The 26295-nt window shown below is 43.0% G+C and overlaps 1 protein-coding gene across 25 annotated transcripts in view; it reads left to right on the top strand.

Annotated features, from left to right (window-relative positions):
* Positions 1-6017, top strand: part of ZMYND11 (zinc finger MYND-type containing 11) — a 131042-nt gene extending 125025 nt beyond the window's left edge. For all 25 annotated transcript variants that reach the window (XM_072826002.1, XM_072825995.1, XM_072826013.1 and 22 more), the window contains one exon: positions 4824-6017. In XM_072826002.1, coding sequence (XP_072682103.1) covers positions 4824-4946 — 123 coding nt within the window. In that variant the 3' untranslated portion in view covers positions 4947-6017. The remainder of the gene's footprint in view (positions 1-4823) is intronic.
* The last annotated feature ends 20278 nt before the right edge of the window (positions 6018-26295 follow it).

Raw genomic sequence — 26295 nt, 5'->3', positions numbered from 1 at the left:
GTAATTGGCCCTATAGGTGCGGATTTATTTCTGGACTCTGTTCTCTTCCCTTGATCTGTACATCTCTTTTTATAGCAAAAAGGGAGCTACTTCCATTTACATGCATTTTTTTAGATGAGGGATTGAAACTTATGAGATTAAGTGGAGTGACTAAAAACACTCTACTCATCATGTCATTTCTAATAAGATGGAAAAGATTTAAAACTATTATAATCAAATCTTAGGACAGAAAGTACACAGGTATATGACAGATCCTGGAAAATGGATGTAAGACAAGCTACAAATGAGAAACAGAGAGATGGGGAATGAATGAGTGAACGCATAAGTAAATGTCAGGATACTTGGGAGAAAGGATGGCGCTACTTAAAATTAACCATTTAAAGATGAGGAAACGGAGATGGAAGCTAAAAAGCTTGGTCCAAACTCACATGAGTAATTAGCACTAGATTGAAACTCAGGACTCATTCCAGCTGTGTCCAACTTTACTGAAATTGCAATAAGATTACAAGACATCTCAAAAGATTAATATTGATAAGAAAGCACAACATACCCAGTAACGAAGAAAGTTAGAGGCTAGGGTTTTAGGTCCCACCTGTAGGCTTTCTCCCTGGTCCTAATACCCAGGACTCTGACCGCCAGCCAAAATTCCTGCCTATACATACTTGTCTGGGGCTGTGTCCAAGTGCTGGATGACATCCAAGCGCAGCCCTCTCGCTCCCTGGTACCTGTTCGTCCTCACTGTGAGTGTCTGAGATCCCACTTTTCTTCTGTTAACTTAGCTTGAAATGGTCGTGTTTACTTTCCCCATGTCCAGATAGTCCAATGCTACGTGGATTCTTCACCCTGGTGTAGACCAGTTTTCAACCTCAGTACTGTTAACATTTGGACCAAAAACTTCCTGGGGGCAAGGTTAGCCAGGCGGGGCTAGCCCTCCTGTAGACTGTAGGTGTCCCCATCCCCGGGCGCCGGTAAAGTAAGACTAAAGCAAAGAGGGAGAGAAACCACAAGAGACTCCTAACTCTAGGAAACAAACAGGGTCCCTGGAGGGGAGAGGGTTGGGGGATGAGGTGACTGGGTGAGGGGCATGAAGGAGGGCACGTGACAGGATGAGCCCTGGGTTTTACATGCAACCAGTGAGTCACTGACCTCTATGCCTGAAACTAAGGTTGGCTAATACAATTAAGAAAAGAAAGAAAGAAAGAAAAGAAAGGGAAAGGGAAAGGGAGAAAGGGAGAGAGAGGGAGGGAGGGAGGGAAGGAAAGGAAAGAAAGAAAGGAAAGAAAAGGAAGAGGATAATTGGAAATAGGAAGTTCAGGCAGTTCTCTCTCAGAGTTTGTGAAGGGCAGTAGAAAAATGAGGGTGGTGGATCAAAGGAGACATGAGGCCTAGGTTTTTAAAATTATGCTAAAATAGACATAGTAGCGGTGAAGATGGTAAATTTTAAGTGTACACATCACTGGTGGTAAATACACTCATGTGCTGTTGTGCAGCCATTACTACAACTCTTCCTTCTCGTAAGACTCAAACTCTGCCTCTACGTCACCATCCTGCTTTGTCTTTACAGTTCTGACCATTCTTTGTATCTCCTCACGTGTGATTGTACATATTTGTCTTTTTGCAGCTGGCTGTTGGACTCAGCACGATGTCCTCAAGGTTCATTCCTGTTGTGGCAGAAGGAAGATTTCCTTCCTCCTAAGGCCGGGTAGTATTCCACCGCACGGAGTGTGGTGTACACGGCCTCTTGTTACCCATCTGCTTGTCCACGGGTACTTGGGTTGCTCCCGTGGTTCTGCCCCTGTGACTGATGCTGGCATGAGCGTGGGTGGACAGAGCTCTCTGAGCCCGTGCTTCCAGTTGCTTGGGGTCTACACCCGGAAGTGGAGTTGCAGGGCTCTAGGGTAGCTCTGGCCATTTTCTGGAGGAGCCCCTACCTGCTGTCTCCCACACTTGCTGCACCAGCTTGCGTTCCCACCAGCCGTGCACGAGGGCTCCCCTTTGTCTACAGCCTCGCCAGCGCCTGTTGTTTCCTGCCTTCTGGCTTCTAGCCGTCCTGACAAGTGTGAGGTGGCACCTCGCTGTGGTTTTGATTTGTGTTTCCCTGATGATCAGTGATGTTGAGCATCTTCTCTTGTGCTCATTGGCCATTCTTGTATCTTGGGAGACGTGTCTGTTCTACTTCTAGGCCCGTTTTTGAGTCCGGTGGTTCGTTGGTTCCAGAAGTTGTGTGTCTATTCTGGGTATTAATTGCTACCAGATGTAAGCTTTATAGATCCCTTTCTCAGACTGCGGGTTGCCTTTCTACTCTGTAGACAGTGTCTCCTGAACACACAAAAATTTCAAGAGTTTTTGTGAAGGCCACTTTATTTTCTTGGTCACAAGAAATCATCACCAGATTCAGTGTTGTGAAGCTTTTTGTCCTTTGTTTTGTTCTAAGGGTCGTAGCGCCGTAGGCCTTACATTTGGGTCTTTGGTCCATTTTGGGTTAGTTTCTGTGTGTGCCGTTAGGTGCGGGTGCAGCCTCCTCCTCTGCATGTGGAGATGCAGTTTTCCCAGCTTGGTCTGTTGGAAAGACCGTCGGTTCCCCATGGGGAGGTCTTGGCGCTCTCGTCAAAAGTCCTTTCAGTGTCCGTGTGAGGATTTCTCTCTGGGCCCTCGCCCCTCTCCCTTAGTGTGCGTGTCTGTCTTTATGCCGGGATCATGTGGCTTGGTGACTGTAGCTTCGGGTAGTAGGTTTGAAACGAAGTGTGAGTCGTCCAGTTTCTTCTTGTTTTGGGGATTATTTGGGCTATTTGGGATCTGTTGAGGTTCCACATGAATCTTAGGATGGGCTTTCTATATCTGAAAAAAGCTTCATGGAGGTTTTGATAAGGATTGCACTGACTCTGTGGGTGGGTCCATTTTATCTAGTTTAATCAGGTTTTTTTTTTTTAAGATTTTTATTTGACAGAGCACAAGCAGGGGATGGGGCAGAGGCAGAGAAGCAGATGCCCCTCTGAGAAGGTAGCCTGACAAGGGGCTCAATCCCAGGACCCTGAGATCATGACTTGAGCTGAAGGCAGACACTTAACCAACTGAACCTCCCAGGCATCTCTATTCAGTTTTCTAATGTGGAATAGTTGATGAGACTCACAGTCCTTCATATTTCTGTAGAATCAGTAATAAGGTCCCCACTTTAATTTCTGATTTTAGTAATTTGAGTCCTCTGCCTTTTAGCTAAAAGATTGAAAAGATCAATAAAATTGACAAAAAAACAATTTTGGATTTCACATATTTTCCCTATTTTTAATCTCTGCTGTAATCTTTACTGTAATCTTTATTGTTTTTCTTAATGGCTTTGAAGTATTGGTTAGTGTTCTTTTGGAGGACCTTGTAGGACTCCCCTGATCATTTCTTGTGGGGCAGGTCACAAGTTCCCTCAGCTTTTTTATATCTGGGAATTTTAGAAGGACAGTTTTGCTGAATATATATAGGATTCTGCGTGGACAGTATTTCTCTTTTGGCACTTGAAATATATCAGCTCCCTGTCTTCTGGCCTCCAGAGTTTCTGATGACAAAGCTGGTGGTAACATTTTGAGGATCCTTTGCATGTGGTAGATGCTTTTGTAACTTGGGCTTTCAAAAGTTTGGAGATAACATGTCTTGATATTTACTTTCACATCGTCTATCAGATTGAGAAGTTTTCAGCCATTATCTCCTCACATGATCTCTACCCTGTCTTCTCTCCTCCTGCTGAGACTCCCAGAACACGCATCTTGGTACACTGAACAGTGTCCCCCCAGTCCCTCAGGTTCTGCTCACTCTTTTTCTGTCTTTGCCCATGTTAGTTTCTGTTGTCCTAACTTCTGCTCAGATTTGTCTTTAGAGAATCACTGTTTCAGTTAACGGGACTTTTCAGCTCCAGATTTTCTTTTTGGTGTTCTTTTAATGGTATTTCCACTTTGTTCACACCTCATTAACTTCCTTCACATCTGTTTAGTTCTTTGAGCATCTTTAAAACAGCTATTAAAGTCTTTGTTTAATAGCTCTGCTAGTAGGCCCTTTTCAGGGACAGCTATTTTCTTTAAGTGCTGTTTCTTTCTTTATATACCTTCATTTTTTTGTTGTTGAGGCTGAATACTACTGGACATTTGAATCTAATTTTATGGTAACTCTAGAACTGTTTTCTCCCCTTTTCAGGTTTGCTGGGTTTTGTAGGCTGTCTTTGTGCTGAGAATCCATCTGAGGCATAAACTTAAGGACTTCTTAGGTCTTCTCTGAGCCTCTCCTTGGGCATGCACACTTCCTAAACTTCTCCTTATATGCAGTTAGTTTTGCATATACACAGCTGCCACCGTGCGGCTGGATGTAGGAGGCACTTGTTACAGTGCTAAGAGCTGAAATTGACCAGAATTAATCAGAATTTACTGTCCACTACTTCCCTGGGAAGTTGGGAGCCTTCAGCAGACTGCAGAGTTCCAAAGTAGTTACCCAAGACAGATTCTACCAAGGCAGTTGTTTTCCACATGGGGAGAGATTTGTAGTGCCTCCCGCCCTGTCATCTTTCCAGAATCCTCTCTGTGCACATCTGTATGCTGATGGGAATGAGCAGTAGAGGTGAGAAGTTGGTGTGCCAGGTAAGCTCATGTTCACTGGGGACTAAATGCTACAGCTTCCACTGCCCCATTGTTACCCACCGTTCAGCTTGGTGCATAAAACACACCGTCATCTTCCTGGTGACAGTGGCTGAAGGCTGAGCCACAGAGATCTTTAAAAGCTGAGCTTCCAAAGTGTCCACTTTGAGCCACTCCCCCCATTTAAACACGGACCTGATTTCTCACCTGCAGTGCTACAACTGTGAGGAGGAAGCTATGTACCACTGCTGCTGGAACACCTCGTACTGCTCCATCAAGTGCCAGCAGGAGCACTGGCACGCTGAGCATAAGCGCACCTGTCGCCGGAAAAGATGAAGGCGGGTCTTCCGGAGAAGCACCGATGAGTACTCTTCGCAGACACAGCAGTTTTTGTTTCCAAGAAGCCAAAATTGTTTAGAATTTGCTTCCCATTTTGCACCAGCCTTTAAACACTTTTCGTGAAGAAATTTTGCACAGTAGTTTAAATCTTTTGTTAATGCTCCTCCAGAGTTTTTCAGGGGGTAAAAGTAACATCAGTGGAGGGTATTATTTTAAATAAATTTTAATTGAGAATTTGTTGCATTTTCAGCAAATTTTAAAACATTTTTAGGTTTTACAGAGATTTTAACCTTTAAACAACAGATCTTTAAAAAAAAACAACAGGTGAATACAAGTGAGTTTCACAAAGAAACGTGTAAAATAGATCTGAGTGTAAGAACTACAGAACTGTTTCAGAAATAAAACATACTACCTTGATGTGAAATTTATTTCTTAACCTTGTTGAGCTGGTTTTGTTCAGCTTAAGTCACTGTTTAAAGGCATTATCTGTTGGTTATGCCAGTGGGTATATGATTGAATTTAGGGAACAGGGTTGACACAGCAGGTGCTAGACCTGCATATTTTTTCTTAAATATTTCCCAATTGTGTTTTTCATTATTTCTTTTCAATATATAACTTTTATAACAAATTATTAGCTTTGATCTTGTAGTTTAAAATTGCAGGGAACTGGGGTAATCTTTTACTGAGCTGGATCTTAGAGAAAAATGAATATTTAAATTTTAAAGTTTGCACATTTCATCTTCGTCCTAACATGAGTGCTTGTAACAAGATAAAAAATAAAAAGCCAAAAACTACCTTTATCCATCCATGAAATTATAGATGAGGCATACAAATTTCTTTAATGCTTCCCTTCCCTCCCCAAGTATCATCTGATTGCCTATTATCTGGTGTCACCTCGTATATTGTAAATTAATACTAAAAGGAAAGAAAGCACTTAAGTTTCACAGAGGCCGTTATGTTTGTAGTAATGGGTCATTGCCTACTAATGAACTCCATCACTGTACACAGAATGAAGAATAATGCATGTTAATTTTCTTGTATTAAAGATGCCGTGATTTGTAAAAAGTCTGTATTTTGCGGAATGTCTGGATTAAGAAGCATTACCAATAGGAATGGATCGATAGTTGAATAACGATTTTTTATACATAGATATATGGAATACAGCCAGGAAAACTTAAATTACTTTTTTTTTTTTAAATCTCACCATTTATGTTTTTTTCAGAGACTGATCTTAGACCAAGTCAAATTCCCATTTATCATTTAGTTATTTTTAAAGGTTAGAGAAATAATTTGTAAATATTTATTTAGACCTTTGATATTTATTAAAGCAATTACACACCATGGAAGTGAAAGAATCAGGAGGAAAACCTTTTAAAAAGTTTTCTCCAGGTTTGTCAGGGTCACTCTAAAGATGAAAATGTAACTAAGTCTTCTGTGAAATAATCCTCCATCCAGGCCTGATGCTGTTGAGGTGGTGACACAAGTTAATTGACAAGCTGCTGCCCGCAGCCCGCTCCGCACCAAGCCTGAGTTAGCAACTGGGCGTCCTGCTCCCTACCCGCTGCCTGTGATCTGTCGCGACTCCGCGGGGCCCGCGGTCTCGGTAACCAAGAACACTTACCTTCTCTGATTGTTTTTCAAGTTTTAAAACTTCGATCCACCCCTATGAGAGCAAGTTCTTGTGGAAATATTTTTGGTGTAAAATCATTCCAGAGTATGTACTATTTAACTGATAGCTGCATGAAAGTAAGATTCGTGTTACTTTGGCTTTTTGTCTCCGTTGACACGGTTGCACATTTCCAAGTTACTACAGCGTGAAAACTGTGTGTTTAAAAAAAAAAAAAAAACAAATTAAAAAAAAGAGATTGTGGCCTGGTTTTGTAAAAGTTTTAGGTAAAATTACAACTGATTGTTTTAGGAATCATTATTAAAATTTTTCTGCAAATCATAAAGCTATATCAAGGTGTTGAGCTTAGCCACTATGCACATTGTAATTACTCATCGTGGCTGTCCAGTTCTATGATGCATTCTGGCATTTTGTAAGCTGCTCTGACTAGCAATATATAGATTCATTTAATGTGTTAACATTGGTTAATAAATGTATTTAAAAAAACTGGCTTTAATAAATTGTTGGTTTCACCCATTCCCCTATGCCAAACCACACACAGCCAGATCACCTGGTGGCCCTGTACCGAAGTTACCATTGGTGACTTCACCTTTCTGTGGAGGCAGGGTCTTCATCACTTAAACATTTGAGTGGACTTTCACCAGTCCTCAAAAAGACTGAATGTACTTTCGCTGTTTCTTGAAAAATTCAGGTCTGACTACAAAGCCCATTTTCTGAACCCTCATGCTAGCCTGAACACTGTCTTGCATCAAAGTCATCCCATAAAGGCCGGCGTCACCCTCCAGATCATCACGCAGTGATGGCTTAGCCCTCGTCGGTACCTGGTTCCATGGTTCTCCCACTGCTGACGTCAGGATCACAGGAGAACTGGCTGGAAGTTTGTTGGGTTCCACACCCAGCATCTGCACTGCTCACAACTTCCCAAGTGTTGGTGACAGGGCCATCCTTTCACGAAGAGCCACTTATGTTTGAAAATAAGCTGCATAATAAAACTGTAGTATTTCGCAGATTCCCAGGGCCCATCTGTAGGCTCCTCACACCCCAGGAGGATCCAGGTCCCTCAGGTTAGGAATCCCCGATCCATGGGTCTTCTGTGACCTGAAGTAGACCCTCTCAGACTCACGTACACAGAGATCACCTGGGACTCTTAACTAAAACGCAGAGTCTGGCCCGGTAAGTCTGGGGTCGGTGGAGCTGGCATTGTGCCATTTCTCATCATCTTCCAGGTGATGTTGGTTCTGCTGGCCAGGGGTCACGGTGACAGGTAGGGACATTCGCAAAACTACCACAAAATAATGCTCTTGGATGGAAACCTATAGTGTCGGGCACATAGGTAAGTTTAAGTTTTCTAAGAGCCACATCTTCATCTAATGTATCCAAAATGTTTCAATATTTAATAGGCCAGTTAATGAGCTCTTTAACGTGCTTATTTTGCACAAAGTCTTCGAAATCCAGTTGTGTGTTTTAGGCTTTCTACCGTCTCCATCTGACTAGCCACGTTTCCTTCACATGTGGCCGATGACTGCCCAGGATGGACAGAGCAGGCTCAAGAAAACCTTTGCCTTGACAAGTGGCACCCACCACTGCCTTACCCGTAGGCAGCATTTACTCAGCAAATGTGTATTTGGGGGCCTACTCAATAACCTAGCAGCTGACATGAAAACTCCGTTTTTGCCAGAATTTGAGCTGATAGACTCTGATCTCCCACTGGAGAGAAAACAGAGGCCCAGAGCTGCCCAAGTTGAGAACCACGTCCCTAGCGTCAGCCCCTGGAAGACCGTACGTGCCTTAGTAAAGTCTTGCAACTACTAGTCCCTATCTTCCAGGACCAGGACGGAGTATAGCCGAAGGGGTGGGATGCTAAGGGAGCGCAGAAGACACAGTGCAAATACTGATTTGTTCATCCAGCTAACAAATGCTGGATCTCCAGCGTCTGTGTTAGACGCTGAGCACATAATCAGGCAGACTTGAGAAAAAATGTCTTTGCCAAAGAGGTCTACTGGGTTAAGGGTTACGGACATTATTTTTCTTCAAAGTAATGAGAGATTTGATGTTTAAGGAAGGCAGAGGACAGGAGGGGAGGAGTCCTGGCACCAGAGACCAATCGAGATCCTGCACAGTGACTGCCTAGGAGGTGATGACGCGAGAGGTGAAGCTTAGAGAACACTGCCCTTGAGAAGTTGGTTCATGAATGGGAAGAAGAAAAATGGGCGTCATGTTTAGGACAAGAAGAGGAACATAAGTGACGTTGGCATCGTGGTGGGTGAGGTGCTCAACAAGGCTCAGACATCCACTAACCGCAGTGCCTTTGTGGTTGCTGTGGGCTCCAGCACCCAAGAAGAGCCTCGTCCGCTGGTGCACGTGGAGACGGGCAGACACACCTCCCCGTGGGCTCTGGAACCAGTGGGGCGAAGAACCTGCCCCAACCCTTCCTGTCACGTTCAGGAGAACACCTGGAGAGTGCTGAGCTGAGCAGATACCCACAGAAAACAAACTGCAGGAATCCAGGAACCCTGACAGCAGTTTGGTTCTCAGCTTTGCATCCTCAAGGAAAGACTGCACAGGGCTGACGGGCAGCTGCAGTGACCTCCACGCAGGAGAGAAGAGCAGTCAGGAGACCCCAGCCACCCCAGTGGTGCAGGACGCAACTGTAGAACCCGCGGGCCCCGAAGTGGGGCCTCTGTGACTGGCAGGAGGAGGAGAGGCCCGACAGAGAAGAAACCAGAGGGTGGTGAGCAGATGCAGTTCCCGATGACTGCACTCCACAAGAAGTCCACCAGCAGCCTCTGGGAGCACCAGGCACAGGGTATCCCCGATGCCCAGGAGCAAAATCCACACAACCCCCTGCCCTGCGGCTGCTCCTCATCCTGAGGGCAGCAGTGAGAGTACACTCTGAGGTCAGGAAAGAGCCAGGACCTGGGCAAGGGAGAACCCGCAAACATGGCACTACCTTCTGGAAAGCAGGGGAGAGGTTTTCAGTAACCAGTCAACTGAATTGGAAGAACCAAAGGAGACAAAGCTTAAGAATCCTGCTGCAGGGGATCCCTGGGTGGCGCAGTGGTTTGGCGCCTGCCTTTGGCCCAGGGTGCGATCCTGGAGACCCGGGATTGAATCCCACGTCGGGCTCCTGGTGCATGGAGCCTGCTTCTCTCTCTGCCTGTATCTCTGCCTCTCTCTCTGTGTGTGTGATTATCATAAATAAATAAATAATTAAAAAAAAAAAGAATCCTGCTGCAGGGGGAACAAGAAGAGTGGAATTAGGTGTACCCACCCAAAGGCAGAGATGACCCGGTTAACAACAGCAACAGAGTACGGAAGACAGCTAACAAAGATTTAAGGAGATGTCTGCTACTTTAAATGCAAGAACAGCAATGCAGAAATACAAGAAACATGAAAAAAAAATAAAAGCATCACCATCCAAAGATAATTCTCTAATAATTAAAATAATTTGGTGACCTAGTTAATAAAGAATTAAAAATTAGCTCTTTCGAAGAATCCCAAAGGGCAGGAAAACTCAGGAAGACCTGTCAATGAAATGAAAAAAAAAAAATACAGGTTCAAAATAAGATATTTACCAAGGAGCTAGAAATTATAGAAAGGACCAAATAGAAATTGTGGCATTGAAGAACTCCACACACGAAATGAGAGCTGCAATAGAGTACATCTCCAGCAGAACAAATGGAACACAGTGAGTTAGAGGTTAAAGAATTTTGAAATAACCCAATTAGTGGAGAACAAAGAAGACTGAAGAAAACCTATGTGAACTATGGGATTCAATCAGAAGAACAAATACAAGAACTGGGGTTCCAGAAGGAGAGCAAGGGAGGAAGGGGCAGGAAATTTTATTTGAAGAAGTGATAGCTGAGAACTTCCCAAACCCAAGGAGAGAACTGGACATCCAAGTTCATGAAGCTAAATGATCACCCTCCTATCTCCATGCACAAAGAACATCTTGAAGACACGTTATGATGAAACTGTAAAAAATGTAACATAAAGAATTCTAAAAGCAGCTAGGGGGCAAAAAAGGTTATAACCCACAAAGGAATCCTTATAGGCTCTCAGTGGGTATCTCAGCAAAAACCCTATGGGCCAGAAATGAGAGTGTGATGACATCTTCAAAGGGTTGAAAGAAGAAACTGCCAGCCAGTGAAGAATGTTCTGTCTGCTAAGTGCCTCTTCAGATATAAAGGAGAAATGAAGATCTTCCCAACAAAAGCAGGTCCTCATCACCTGCCTTACAAGAAATGGTAAAAGGGTTTCTTTGGAGCTGAAGTGAAGACACTACTTATGACATAAAAACAGGAAAATGGGGATCCCTGGGTGGTGCAGCGTTTTGGCGCCTGCCTTTGGCCCAGGGCGTGATCCTGGAGACCCGGGATCGAATCCCATGTCAGGCTCCCGGTTCATGGAGCCTGCTTCTCCCTCTGCCTGTGTCTCTGCCTCTCTCTCTCTCTCTCCGTATGACTATCATAAATGAATAAAAATTAAAAAAAAATAAAAAAACAGGAAAATATAGAGTCAGACTTGAGAAACTCTAATTCTGTAATAAGATGGTGTGTTAGCCATTTAACTGTAAAGGCAAAAAGACAAGAATATTAAAACTAGTTGTACTTACTATCATTTGTTGCTGAGTACATAATATAAAAAGAGGTAATGGCAAAATAATTTAAAGGGAAGAGTGAAAAGTGAAGCTTTTGTACCTGATCAAAGTAGCATCAGCTAAAAAGTGGCCTGTTTTACCCATGTGATGGTGTATGGGAGCCTCCCGGGACCCACAAAGCAAGAACCACAGTAGATGGACAAAAGTAACGAAAAGGAAACCTGGGATATCACCACAGAAAATCTCAAATTCACAAAGGCAGACTAAGCCCGTGAAAAGAAACAATGGGAAGAGACAGCACGATGGCACCAGTCAGTTCTTACATCTCAATGGCAACTCTGAAGGTAAACAGGTTGAAATGACCAATCGAAAGGTACAAAGTAGCTGGAAGATAGAAGCACAAGACCCAACCATATGCTTCCTACAAAAAAATCAACTTCAGGTCTGAAGACACACACAGGCTCCAGGTGAAGGGATGGAAAATGATACTCCATACACGCGAAAACCAGAACACAGGGGTAGGTATACTTCAGTCCCACGAGAAACACTAGGCAAGAAACGGTAACGAGAGGCCATGACGGTCAGTACATCAAGGGGTCAGTATATATGCACTTGACATTGCAGCACCTACATACATCATTAAGCAAGAAGTAACACATCCAAAGTGAAAAATAGTGCAGTAAAAGTAGGGGGACTTAGTGTCTTACTTCCAGCAACTGACAGATCATTCAGATGGGAGATTACCCGGTGCACGTTACACTTCAACCAGACACACTGGACCACATGGACCTAAAACACATTTAAGACCTTCCCTCAACAGAAGCAAAATACACGTTCTCCTCAAGTGCACATGGAACGTGCTCGGGATAGACCATGTGAACAGTATTGGCAAATTGAAGACAAATCGTAACAAATATCTTTTCCAACCACAATGTTGTGAAGCGAAAAATCAAGGAGAAAGAAAACCTATGAATACCTGCAAACTACATAACATAGTCTGGAACAACTCATGGGTCAAAGAAGAAATCAAAAGGAAATTACAGATTATCTGGAAACAAATGAAAATGGAAGTAATACATACAAAACTGATGGAATGCTGCAAAAGGGAAGCTTACGCCAATGGATGTGTATGAAGAAAACAAACACCTCAAATAAATACACCTCAAAGAGGTAAAAAAAGAACAAGTGAGACTCAAATTTAGAAGAAAGGAAATATCAAAGATCAGAATTCTTTGAAATATTCTCTAATCAGCTTCGGTGCCCATTTTTTAGTCACATCTTTTATGTTAAGTTGTCTCAGTGCTTTGTACATTTTAGATGTTAACCCTTTACTAGATATGTTAACCCTTTATTGGATCATTTGAGAATATTTTCTCCCATTCAGTAGGTTGCCTTTTTGTTGATGGTTTCCCTCGCTGTGCAAAAGCTTTTATTTATTTATTTAAAAAATTTTTTTAAATTTATTTATGATAGTCACAGAGAGAGAGAGAGAGAGAGAGAGAGAGGCAGAGACACAGGCAGAGGGAGAAGCAGGCTCCATGCACCAGGAGCCCGACGTGGGATTCGATCCCCGGTCTCCAGGATCGCGCCCTGGGCCAAAGGCAGGCGCTAAACCGCTGCGCCGCCCAGGGATCCCCTGTGCAAAAGCTTTTAGTTTGACATCGTCCCACTTGTTTATTTTTGCTTCTGTTCATCTTGACTGGAGACAGATCTAAAAAAATACCACTAATAAAAAAAAAAAAAATACCACTAAGACCAATGTCAAATACTGTCTATGCTTCCTTATGGGAATTTTATGATTTCAGGTCATACATGTAAGTTTTTATTCCATTTTGACTTTATTTTTGTATATGGCGTAAGAAAGCAATCTAATTTCATTCTTCACCTCATGGTCCAGTTTTCTGAACACCGTATGTTGAAGAAACTGAGTTTTCCCCATTGCATGGTCTTGTCTCCCTTGTTGTTGATAGACCTGTAAGCATAGGTTTATTTTGGGCTCTCTATTCTGTTCCATTGTTTGTTTGTTTTTTAATTTAAATTCAATAGCCTACATAAAGTACATCATTAGTTTCAAAGATTTATTTCAATACTTCATCAGTTGCACACAACACCCAGTGCTCATCATGTGCCCTCCTTAGTGCCCATCCCCCAGTTACCCCATACCCGACAGCCCCTCCCCTCCAGTGACCCTCAGTTTGTTTCCTTTAGTTGAGTCTCTCATGGTCTGTCCCATGGATCTGTGTGTCTATTTCTGTGCTGGTACCACACTGTATCAATTACAATAGTTTTATAGTTTAAAATCTGTTTATGTTAAAAATAATAATAAAATCTGGTATGATGCCAGCTTTGTTCTTTTTTCTCAGGATTGTTTTAGTCGTTCAGGATCTTTTGTGTTTCCATACAAATTTTAGGATTCTTTGTTCTAGTTCTGTGAAAAATGCCATTGGTATTTTGATACAGTTTGCACTGAATCTGTAGATTATTTTGGGCAATATGAGCATTTTAACAATATGAATTCCTCCAATCCATGAGCATGGTGTATCTTTCTACTTTTCTGTGTCATTATCAATTTCTTTCATCAACGTCCTACATTTTTAATTTTGGCATGCAGGTCTTTCACCTCCTTGGTTAGATTTATCCCTGGGTATTAGTTTTGATGCAACTATAAATGGGATAGTTTTCTTAATTTCTCATTCTGATAGTTCATTATCAGTGTATAGACCTGCAACAGATTGCTATATATTGGTTTTGTATCATGCAGCTTTACTGAACTCATCTATCAGTTCTAATAGTTTTTTGGTGGATGCTTTAGGATTTTCAATATATAGTATGTCATCTGTGAATAGTAAGACTTTTATTTGTTCCTTTCCAACTTGGATGACTTTTATTTCTTTTCTTGCCTAGTTGCTGTGGCTAAGACATCTGATACCATGTTGGATAAAAGTGCCAAGAGGAAGAGCTTTCAAATTTTCACTGTTGAATATGATGTTATCCGTGGGTCTCTCATATATGGCCTTTATTATGTTGAAGTACATTCCCTCTCTACTTACTTTGTTGAGAGTTTTTCTCATAAATGGATGTTGACTCTTGTCAGATGCATTTTCTGCACCTATTGAAATAATGATTTCTATCCTGTGTGTCCTTTACATGGTGTATCATGTTGATTGATTTGCAGTTACTGAACTATACATGCATCCTTGGAAGACATTTTACTTGATCACGGTGTGTGATCCTTTTAATGTATTGTTGAAGTCAATTTGCTAATATTGTGCTAAGGATTTCTACATCTATGTTCATCAGGGATACTGGCCTATAATTTTCTGTTTTTGCAGTGGCTTTGTCTGGTGTAGATATCAGGATAATGCTGGCCTTGTAGAATGAGTCAGGAAGTATTCTTTCCTCTTCATTATTTTGGATTAGTTTGAGAAGAATAGGTATTAATTCTTTAGAGTAGAATTTACATGGAATTTAAGAAACAAAACAAATGAGCAAGGGAAAAAGACAAGGCAAGAAGCAGACTTAGCTGCTGAGAACTGATGGTCACCAAAGGGTTGATGGATGGGGGGATGGCTGAAATGGGCGCTGGGGATTAAGGAGTGCCCTTGTCATGATCAACACCAGGTGAGGCATGGAAGTGCTGAATCACGTACACCTGAAACTAATGTTACACTGTATGTTAACTATACTCGAATTAAAAAAATATTTGGGGGCAGCCCCGGTGGTGCAGTGGTTTGGTGCTACCTGCAGCCCGGGGTGTGATCCTGGAGATCCGGGATCGAGTCCCACGTCTGGCTCCCTGTGTGGAGCCTGCTTGTGTCTCTGCCTCTCTCTCTCTCTCTGTCTCAATAAATAAATAAAATCTTTAAAAAATTTAAAAAAATGTTTGGTAGAATTTGCATGTGAAGCCATCTGGCCCTAGTTTTGTTTGTTGGGAGTTTTTAATTACTGATTCAGTTTCATTACTAATAATCTGTTCAGATTTTCCATTTCTTCCTGATTCAGTCTATGAAAATTATATGTCTCTAGGAATTTATCTATTTCTTCTAGGTTGTCCAGTCTGTTTACATATAATTATTCATAGTTGTCTTTTAAGATCCTTTGTATTTTGTGGCATTTGTTGTAACTTCTCTTTCATTTCTGATTGTATTTATTTGGGCCCTCTTTCTTTTCTCTCGATGAGTCTTGCTAAAGTTTTATCAACTTTATCTTTTCAAATAACGAGCTCTTAGTTTCATTAATGTATTTTCATATTTCTTTTACAAAATACTTCACCAAACTTTCTCTTTGATTTCTTTGTTGACCCACTGGCTGTTTAGTAGCATGTTTAGAATTCATGGATGTGATTTTTTTTCAGTTTTCTTCTTGTAGTTCACTGCTAGTTTCATACCATTGTGGTTGGAAAAGGTGCTTGATATGATTTCAGCCTTCTTAAATTTATTGAGCTTTGTTTGTGACCTAACATGTGTTCTGTTCTGGAGAATGTTCCATGTGCACTTGAGAAGAATGTCTATTCTATTTTTGGATGGGATGGCTTATATATATTTGTTAGGTCCATCTGATCTAATGTATTGCTCAAAGCCAATATTTCCTTCTTAATATTTATTTTTTAAATTCAATTAGCTAAATTCAATTTAGTACATCATTAGTTTCAGATGTAATGTTCAGCAATTTATCAGTTACATATAACACCCAGTGCTTATTACATCACGTGTTCTCCTTAATGCCCATCACCCAGTTATCCCATCTCCCAGTAGAATCCCCAACCAAGTTCCAAAGACTTTTTTTTTTTGCATTAAAAATTCCATCCTATATGAGAGTGTACGATGAGGACCAGAGTGTCCTAGAAGACCTGAGAGTGTACTGCAGGATGAGGACAAGAGGGTACTATGAGAATGAGAGCATACTAGGAGAGATAAGTTGTATAGTTTTGTTTGCTTGGTTTGTTTTTTAGTAAATGAGTTTAAGCACAATTAGACTTCAAAGCAAACCTTTCTTAGTCCTGTAATGTTAGTACAACGTACCTAGGGAAAGTGCCTATTCAATGGCAACAAACTGTGTAGCAGAATGACTATCTCCAGGCCCTCACTTAGCTGACTTCAGAAAATTTCAGCTAAGAAATAGGAAAAATAAAAAAAATTAAAAAACCTTAAACTAAGTAGGAGAAATACTGTGGACCAAAAATGTGTGCTTTTAAAAAAAAAAAAAGATTTTATTTATTTATTCACGAGAAACAGAGAGAGAGAGGCAGATACCCAGGCAGAGGGAGAAGCAGGCTCCGTGCAGGGAGCACGTGAGACACGATCCCGGGACTCCAGGATCAGGGCCTGGGCTGAAGGTGGCGCTAAGCCGCTGGGTCACCCGGGCTGCCCTGTCCTGTGCTTGAACATGACTCAAACCCCCAAACACATAAAAGTTGATAAATTCAACTACATAAAAAATTTGGCATGACAAAACACAGATTTAAGAAAGTAACAAAGTAAAAAACATTTTCAACTCATACAAAGGGCTGACCTCCTTGATTGAGAGTGCACAGCTGTAAGGAAGAAAAGGTTTTTACCTTTTTTATTTTTAAAATATTTACTTACTGGGATCCCTGGGTGGCGCAGCGGTTTGGCGCCTGCCTTTGGCCCAGGGCGCGATCCTGGAGACCCGGGATCGAATCCCACGTCAGGCTCCTGGTGCATGGAGCCTGCTTCTCCCTCTGCCTGTGTCTCTGCCTCTCTCTCTCTCTCTGTGACTATCATAAATAAAAAATAAAAAAAATATTTACTTACTTATTTTAAAGAGAGAGAGAGCATGAGCAGTGGGAGGGGCAGAGGGAAAAGGAGAGGGAGAGAGAGAGAGAATCCTCAAGCACACGCTCTGCTGAGTGGGGAGCCTGATACAGGCCTCAATTCCAGGACCCTGAGATCATGACCTGAGCTGAAATCAAGAGTCAGACACTTAACCAATGAGCCACCCAAGCACCCCAAGAAGAAAAAGTCTTTAAAATGTTAAAGAGTTACAATCATGACACCATTAGAAATGAAAAATAATTAACATGTATCAACAATTTTACTTAGTTCATTAATGAGAAAACATGGAATATGTTATAATTGGTTCAAAGGGGGATTCCAAAAGTACCACATATTTAGAAAACAAGGAATTCTGAAATGAATTTATTTATGTATTTATTTTTTAAGATTTTATTTATTTATTCATGAGAGACAGAGGGAGGGCGCAGAGAGAGAAGCAGACTCCATGTAGGGAACCCGATGCGGGGCTTGATCCTGGGACTCTAGGATCACGCCCTGGGAAGAAGGCAGGTACCAAACCGCTGAGACACCCAGGAATCCCCTGAATTTAGAAGTAGATATGAAACATTACTATTCACAGGGAAATATTCAATTGTAATTCATGGAACGTAATTTGCTATGGACAAGAATAATTAATACTATTATCAGTTTTCCACAATTTATAAATTGTAAAGTAGCCCAAAGACAAGAAAAGACAGGGAGACCTTGGGTAGGTGAGCTAGACAGGGCATCTGATAATCTTCCCTCCCTCCACTTAAAAATCTTTCACAAAATTTTCTTGCAAGTTCAACAACCCAGTAGCTTAAGGGACATGAACAGTTCAAGGGAAGAGAAATATAAATGGTCTATTAAAATATTTTTAGAATCTTCAACCTTAGCTTTATAATAAAAGAAATGCAAATTAAAGACAATCCCGGGGGATCCCTGGGTAGCTCAAAGGTTTAGCGCCTGCCTTTGGCCCAGGGTGTGATCCTGGAGTCCCGGGATCGAGTCCCACGTCAGGCTCCCTACATGGAGCCTGCTTTTCCCTCCTCCTGTGTCTCTGCTTCTCTCTCTCTCTCTATCATAAATAAATAAATCTTAAAAAAAAAAGACCATCCCTTCTGCTGGTGAAGCGCTGCTGGTAAAGAAACCCAAACCACGGAGGGTTCTGTGCAATCCGTCAAAAGCATAGATGCATCTGCCTTTCGACACATCAATCCCGCTTCCAGAAATCTATCCATCAGATAGTCTTGCTCACATATAAAATGAACTGTTTTTTGTCCAAACAAAACGTGATTGTTTACAACAGCAAGAGCCTGGAACACGGCTATGCATCCACTGGCAGGAGTGGGGCTGCAGTGTACACGGAGCACGAATGCTGCTGCGCAGAAGTCAGCCCTCAGAGACATGGGAGAAAACGAGGAGGATACACCACAGTATCTTTTGAGTTAGAATGAAAGACAGCAAGAATATTCACATGCAGAAACCTGAAGACAAGTTGGGTGCGAGTAGTTACCTGTCATAGGCTAAGTCCAGTGAGGGGCAGGTACCGGACAGGAACGACGTCACCATACGTCTTCACAGAGTTGCCATACTTGGGCTGTGTGACTGTAACGACTATTCAAAACGTCGCATATGTTTAAATGGTCTAAATGCTCCAATGAAAAGATACAGGGTGACTGAATAGGTTACAATAACAAGACCCGTCTGCGTGCTGCCTTCCAGAGAGTGCCTCAGACCCGAAAACACATACAGCCCAAAGGGATGGGGAAAGATACTGCAAATGAAAGTGAAAAGAAACCTGGGTAGCAATACTTCTATCAGACAAAATGGACTTTGAAACAAACGCCATAATAAGTGACAAAGAAGGGCTACATGGTGACAGAGATGGATCTAACGAGAGAACCCAACAACTGTAAATATCTAATGACCCAGCACAGGAGCTCCTAGTGCAGAATGCAAATATTAACAGACACAAAGAGAAAGTAAGAGTAATACATTAATAGTAGTGACATAAAGACCCAACTTATTTCAAGAGACAGACCATCCAGGTAGAGAATCAATAAGGACACAGTGGCTTTGGACAACACATTAGATCATATGGACCTAACAAATCTATACAGAGCATGCTGTCCAAAAAGAGCAGAATAGACATTCTTCTCAATGTACGTGGAATATCCTTCAGGACAGATCGCATGTCAGGCCACAAGACAAGTCTCAATAAACCTAAGAAGACTGAAATTATATCAAGCATCTCTTCTGATCACAACAGTATGAAACTCGAAATCAGGTAAAAGAAGTAAACTGGAAAAAAAGCACACACATGTGGAGGCTAACCAACATACCACTGAACAATATAAAGAAATCAAAAAAGAAATAAAAAATACATGGAGACCAAAGAAAATCAAAACACCGTGGTCCCAAATCCTTGGTACCCAACAAAAACTGTTCATAGCAATAGAGGTTTACCTCAAGAAAAGTGAAAAACCTCAAATAAACAATCTAACCATACACCTAAATAAATGAGAAAAAGAAGAACAAAGCACAAAGTTACTAAAAGTAAAAAAAAAAAAAAATTGGAGCAGAAATGAGTGAAATACTTCAAAACAAAACAACCAAGTGAATTTTCTCCACACTGTGTGCTCCAGGCACTCTTCACATCACTGTTTCCACACTGCCTACTGATGTTTACAGCCCCACTGCTTCCAAGAACGCAAGAAATTCAGCCCCTCTCATTATCTAACCAATGGCTTTGGGGAAACATTCTCCTTGTGCCTTCCCCTCTTCCTCTTCCTCTCCTCTCTCTGTCTCTCTCTCTCCGCCCCCCCGCCTCATTTCTCCACAAGCATGGCTCCCTCCACTCCCAAGGACCCACAGTCCTCTTCTCCTTTAAACCATGTCTCCACACTAAACAAAACCAGTAATCAATAGAAAAGATAAATGAAACCAGGAGCTGGTTCTTTGAAAGATAAACAAACTTCATAAATTTTTTGGTGGACTCAAGAGAGAGAGCAGACTCAAATAAATTAAATCAGAAATGAAACAAAATAACTGACACCAAATAAATACAAAGGATTATATGAGATTATTACAAAAAGTTTTATGTGAACAAATTGGACAACCTAGAAGAAATGTATTAAGTCCCAGAAACATACAATCTTCCAAAACAGAATTAGAAATAACTAAAAGATCTGAACAGACTAAGTACAAGTAATAAAACTAAATCCGTCATCAAAAAATTCCCAAAAAACCAAAGTGCAGGACCAGATGGCTTCACCAGATGGTGAGTTCTACCAAATGTTTAAAAAAAGTTAATACTTATTCTTCTCAAACTATTCCAACAGAGAAGAGGAAGGAAACCTTTCATATTCATTCTACGAGGCCAGCATTACTCTGATACCAAAACCAAAGATCATGCAAAATAAAAGAAAGCGATAGGCCAATATGCTGGGCAAAGACGCAAAAATCCTGAAGAAAATATTATCAAAATGAATTCAGTAATACATTAAGAGAATCATTCACCACAATCAAAGGGGACTTATTCCAGGGATGCAAGGATGGTTGAACGTCCACAAATCAACCAAGATGATACATCACATTAACAAAACAAAGGATAAAAACTATATGATCATCTCAATAGATGCAGAAAAAGCATTTGATGAAATTCAACATCCATTCATATATAAATTGTCAACAAAGTGGGCTTAGTGGAAATACACCACAACATAATCAAAACCACAGCTAACAATCATGCTCGGTGAAAAACTTAGCTTTTCCTCTAAGATCAGGAATAAGACAAAGATGTCCACTCTCATCACTTTTATTCAACACAGTACTGGAAGACCTAGCCGCAGTGATCAGACAAGAAAAAGAAATAAAAGGCAAAGCTTCCAGGGAAGATGGCAGAGCAGGAGGCTCCTTCGCTCATCTCATCCCACAGAATAACCCAGACAACGCCCACATCGTGTAAATCATCCAGAAAGCAACCCACAGACTGTCAGAACAGACTCTCCACAGCTAACTGTAGAAAAGGGGCCACATCAAAGAGGGTAGAAAGGGCAAGGATGTGCTTGGGAGCAAAAAGGACCTGCAGGACTGTGCTCAGGTGGGAGGGACGCTGCAGGCATGGAGAAAGTAGAGAAGTGGACCCCGCACCGGGCACCACAGGCACAGGAGACCCACACTAGGAAGTCGAGTCCCCATCATCCGAGCTGGCTTTGACAACCAGAGAGGCTTGACTTCATGAGTTTTTACAATCAGTGGGGCTTAACTTTGGGAACTCGGCTCTGGGAGACGTAGAGTGCAATGGGAAACTGAGTCCCTTCCCTTAGAGAGACAGCATAACAAGCAACCCACTGAGCTATAACACCGAAGCAGCAGCATGAAAAACTGTGAGGCACACAAGAAGATTTGTTTACGAATCTCAGATTGTGCACAGGAGAGGAGGGATTTCTAGATTTATCCAAGAACAAAAGGTGCCATTCTTCTCCCCACTACAACCTCAATCCATGTTCACCTGCATGAACCAGCACCAATACTCTCCACCTAGCTTTGCCAGAAGTGTGCCCTGCCCCAGCTCCTTCTGTGGATCTCCCACATCCAACACACCCCACCTCTGTAGGAGTCCAGCCAAGCAAGCAGCCCTGAAAGTGGAGAGGACCTCTCCGAAGTGGCTGCTTCTCTGTAGGAAACACGCGTGCCCCTTCAGCGGCAGCCCTACCAGTGGGCAGGGAGCAGATACGTGGTCTGACTGCGGGCCCCACCCAATGAAAGCGTCTCAGGGGACAACATGGGGAGGGCAGCCTGCAGCTCAGTGCCACTGAGTCTCTGCCTAACAATTGGTCTCATCCAACTCAGCCAAGGCGGCCCTGCCAAGGAATTTCACAGATACAGATAAACATAATAAAGAGTAGATTAATCACATACAAAACATATGAAGGTTAAACTACAGAAACAGTAAAATAAAGTATACCTATAAAATCAGTCAAGGGATTCACAAAATAAAAAGATGTAAAGTACAATAGCATATACACAAAACATGGGTGGGAGTAAAGTTTTAGTGCTTTTAGAATGGGGTCAAACTTGAGTGACCATCAAGTTAACAGAGACTCTTACAAGCATAAGATGTTAATATAAACTCAATGGTAACCACAACTCAAAAACCTAGAAAAGAGATGCAAAAAACAAAGAGACAGGAATGTTAGCATATCATTAAAGAAAGCCATCAAACACCAAGACAGAAAGAGAAGAAACAGAGAAGAACCACAAAAACAACCCTAAAAGAAGTAACAAAATGGCAATAAGTACATACCTATCAATAGTTACTTTATTTTTTTTAAGATTTTATTTATTTATTCATGAGAGAGAGAGAGAGAGAGAGAGAGAGGCAGAGACACAGGCAGAGGGAGAAGCAGGCTCCACACAGGGAGCCCGACGTGGGACTCGATCCCAGGACTCCAGGATCTCGCCCTGGGCTGAAAGCGGCGCTAAACCGCTGAGCCACCAGGGCTGCCCTCAATAGTTACTTTAAAAATAAATGGACTAAATGCTCTAATTAAAAGACATATGATGACTAAGTAGAAAAAAGGAAAAAAAAAAGCAAGACCCATCTATACGGTATATATATACCTTTTTGCAAGTTCATAGGGAACACTCTCCAGAACAGAGCACATGTTAAGCCACAAAACAAGTTGCAACAAATTAAGAAAGACTGAAGTCCTCACATCTTTTCTGACCACAATGGTATAAAACTAGAAATGAACCACAAGAAAAAATCTGGGAAGACATGAATAGATGGAGGAGGCTAAATAACATGTGACTAAACAATGAGCGGGTCATCCAGGAAATCAAAGGAGAAATAAAAATGTACATGGAGCCAAATAAACTGAAAACACAATGGTCTAAAACCTTTGGGATGAAGCAAAAGCTTTTCCAAGAGGGAAGTAAACAGCAACGCAGGCCTACCTCAAGAGGCCAGAAAAATCTCAAAGAAGCGAACTAACCTTATACCTAAAGGAGGTAGAAGAACAAAAGCAAACAAAACCCAAACCCGGAAGAAGAAAGAAAATAATAAATATTAGAGCAGAAATAAGTGAAATATATACAACAGAACAGATAATAAAACCGGAGCTAGTTCTCCGAAAGATCAATAAAATTGATAAAACTTTAGCCAGACTGTTAAAAAAAAAAAAAAATGAAAGAGAACTCAAGTAAGTGAAACCAGAAATGAAAGGAGGAAAAATAACAACCAACACCAAGGAAATACAAAGGATCATTAGGGAATATTAGAGAAGGTCATGCGTCAACAGACTGGACAGTGTAGAAGAAATGGAAGAATTTCTAGAAACCGATAACCTCCCCGGACTCAGCCAAGAAGGAAGAGGAAACACGAACACAGTGATTACCTTGGATGAAGCAGAATCAGTAACAAAACAAAACAACCCCCAAACCCTAAAACAACAACAGTGAAGCCGCCCAATAAACAAAAGTCCAGGCCCAGACGCCGCACAGGGGAATTCTACTAAACACTTGAAGAAGAGTGCGTATGTGCGTATGTATTCTTCTCAAACTAGTCCAAAAAATAGTAAAAGAAGGACAATTTCCCAATTTATTCTATGAGGCCAATATGACCCCGATACCCAAACCAGATGAAGACATGACCAGAGAGAACCACAGGACAGTGTGATGAACCGTCAGAAAGGAAGAGGGTGGACGAGAGGGAGAGAGAAGCTCGAGCGGATGCCCCGCTGCGCGGGCACCCCAACTCGGGGCTCAATTTAACGACCCCAGTATCACGACCTGAGCTGAAGCCAAGAGTCGGTCACTTCATCGACTGTGCCACCAAGGCGCCCCCACTCTCCTCTCTTTTACCCAACATAGTCCTGGAAGTTGTAGCCGCGGCAAGCACACAACAAAAAAGAAGTAAAAGACATTGGAATCTGTAAGGAAGCGGTAGCCCTTCCGTTATTTGCAGATGACCTGATACTGTGTACCGAGGACCCTAAAGATTCTATCAAAGACTAAAGACTCTACTCATAACGCAATTCAGTAAAGTCGCAGGATAGAAAACCAATATAGAAAATTTTGTTGTAGTTTGATACACTGATAATGAAGAAACAGAAACTCACAAAATCCCATTTACAACTGCACCAAATGTAATTAAGTACCTACTAATGACCCTAAGCAAGGGGGTAGAGATCCGTACTCTGAAGGCATAAACCCCATGAAAGAAGTTGACGACAACACAGAGAAACGGGACGTTCACGCTCATGGATGGGAAGAGCCAGGATTACTGAGATGCCCATCCTGCCCGAAGCAATGTGCACACTTAGTGCCGTCCCTATCCGAGTAGCAACAGCATTTTTTCATAGAACAAGAACCAATAACCCTAAAATTTACACAGAAACACAAAAGGACCCATAGAGCCAAAGCAATCTTGGGGGGAAAAAGGCAAAGCTGGAGGCACCACAATCCCATACTTCAAGCTGTACTATGATGCTGTAGTGACCCAAACAGTATGGGACAGGCAGGGAGAGACATGAGGGTTGATGGAACGGGCGAGAAGGCTCCGACGGGCACCCGAGATTATGTGGTCAAGCCACGTACGACAGAGGGGGAGGGAGTATGCAACAGAGAGTCACTTCCACCAGTGGTGCTGGGAAAACTGGACAGCCACAGGCAGAGGAACGGAACCGGGCCATGCTCTTGTAGAAGACTAAACTCAAAATGCATTAAAAATATGAAACTTGAAACCATAAAAACCCTAGGAAAGAGCATGGGCAGGAATTGCTGCGATATCAGCCACAGCAACATTTTTCTAGATGTCTCCTGAGGCGAGGGAAACAAAAGCTATTAGGACTTTGTCAAAATAAAAAGAGAAGATATTTGCAAATGACACGTCTGATAAAGGGTTCCTATTTAAAAATATTTGTTGGCCCTCTGAATATCTTTTTTTCTTATGCAAAAAGGTGTTTTTATTAAAGCATGGGGATGGGATTCCTGGCCAGAAAGACCTGCCTGAGTATCTTTAAAAATTTTTTTTTAAACTTGTTGAAGTGTTTTGTCCATTTTTAGCAGGTCTTTTAGTATCCAAAACATATAAAAAATGTATAAAACCCAACGCCAAATAATAATAATAATAATAGTAATTCAATTAAAAGTGGGGAGGCGGAAGATATGAACCGACGCCTCTCCCCAGAAGAGCAGCAGGTAATCGGCGGCGAGGAGGCGCTCGGCATCGGGCCGTCGGGGGGAACGCAAGCCGCGGCCACAGGGAGCGGTCGCCTCGCAGCCGTGGGGATGGTGGCAGCCAGTGGGGAGCGGCAGCTGTCGGCGAGGCCGAGGCCGTGCGGGAGGGGGCCCCGGGGCTGGTGGGTGCAGGGTGCGGCCCTTGCACTGCCGTGAGGGGCAGCCTCAGAAGCCGGACAGGGAGCTGCCCTGTGACCCGGTGGATCCCCGGCCTGATTGTGACCCGGTCAGTGCCTGGCCTTTGACCCGGTGAGTCCCCGACCTGCCCTGTGACCTGGAGGGTCCCCAACCTGCCCTGTGACCTGGTGGGTCCCCAGCCTGTTCTGTGACCTGGTGGGTCCTGGCCTGTGACCCCGTCAGTCCCTGACCTGCTCTGTGACCCGGTGAGTCCCGGCCTGTGACCCTGTGGGTACCCAGCCTGACTGTGACCCAGTAGGTCCCCGACCTGCCCTGTGACCCGGTGGGTCTATGACCTGCCCTGTGACCTGGTGAGTCCCCGACCTGTGACCCGGTGTGTCCCCGACCTGACTGTGACCCTTTTGCCCCGAGCAGGCATTTACCCAACTTCGTGGAAATACTCGCGTGGAAGGCCCGCGCGCCACCTGCAGCATCCGTCACGGGGGTGCGGCCCCAGAGCCCCTGGGCAGCCGAGCCGCAGGACGCAGGGAGCCGGGGGGTTGCGGGGGGTGGGGGGACCTGCCGCCTCTGCGTGGAATCCAGAACCACCACAAAGTGAGAAAGGGACGTTTGCCAGGCGGGGTCCCTACCGTCAAGACCCCGCGGACCGTCCCAGAGGGAGTTGCAGGGGGTGCTCCCAGCGACGCAGCCGGGCAGCACCCAGAGCCACCCCCGCCCCGGGGCTCCCTCGCCTCTGAAGCTCCCCGATGATGGAGCTGCGGGCGTCGCCTCTCACTCACCTGATCCGGACGCCACGCTCCCGGCCCCGCCATGGGCAGCAGGCAGTGGCCCTTGGCGAGGTGGGCTCCTGCTCCACTTGGCTGTATGGGCCGCGCACCCGTACGCACATGCACACACACACACACACTCACACTCGCACACACACGCTCACACACGTGCATACACAGCCCGCATGTT

This window comes from Canis lupus, chromosome 5 (genome assembly GCF_048164855.1).
Source record: "Canis lupus baileyi chromosome 5, mCanLup2.hap1, whole genome shotgun sequence".
Lineage (NCBI taxonomy): Eukaryota > Metazoa > Chordata > Mammalia > Carnivora > Canidae > Canis > Canis lupus.
Note: the sequence above shows the minus strand (reverse complement) of the source record. Positions and strands in the feature narration are given on the sequence as shown.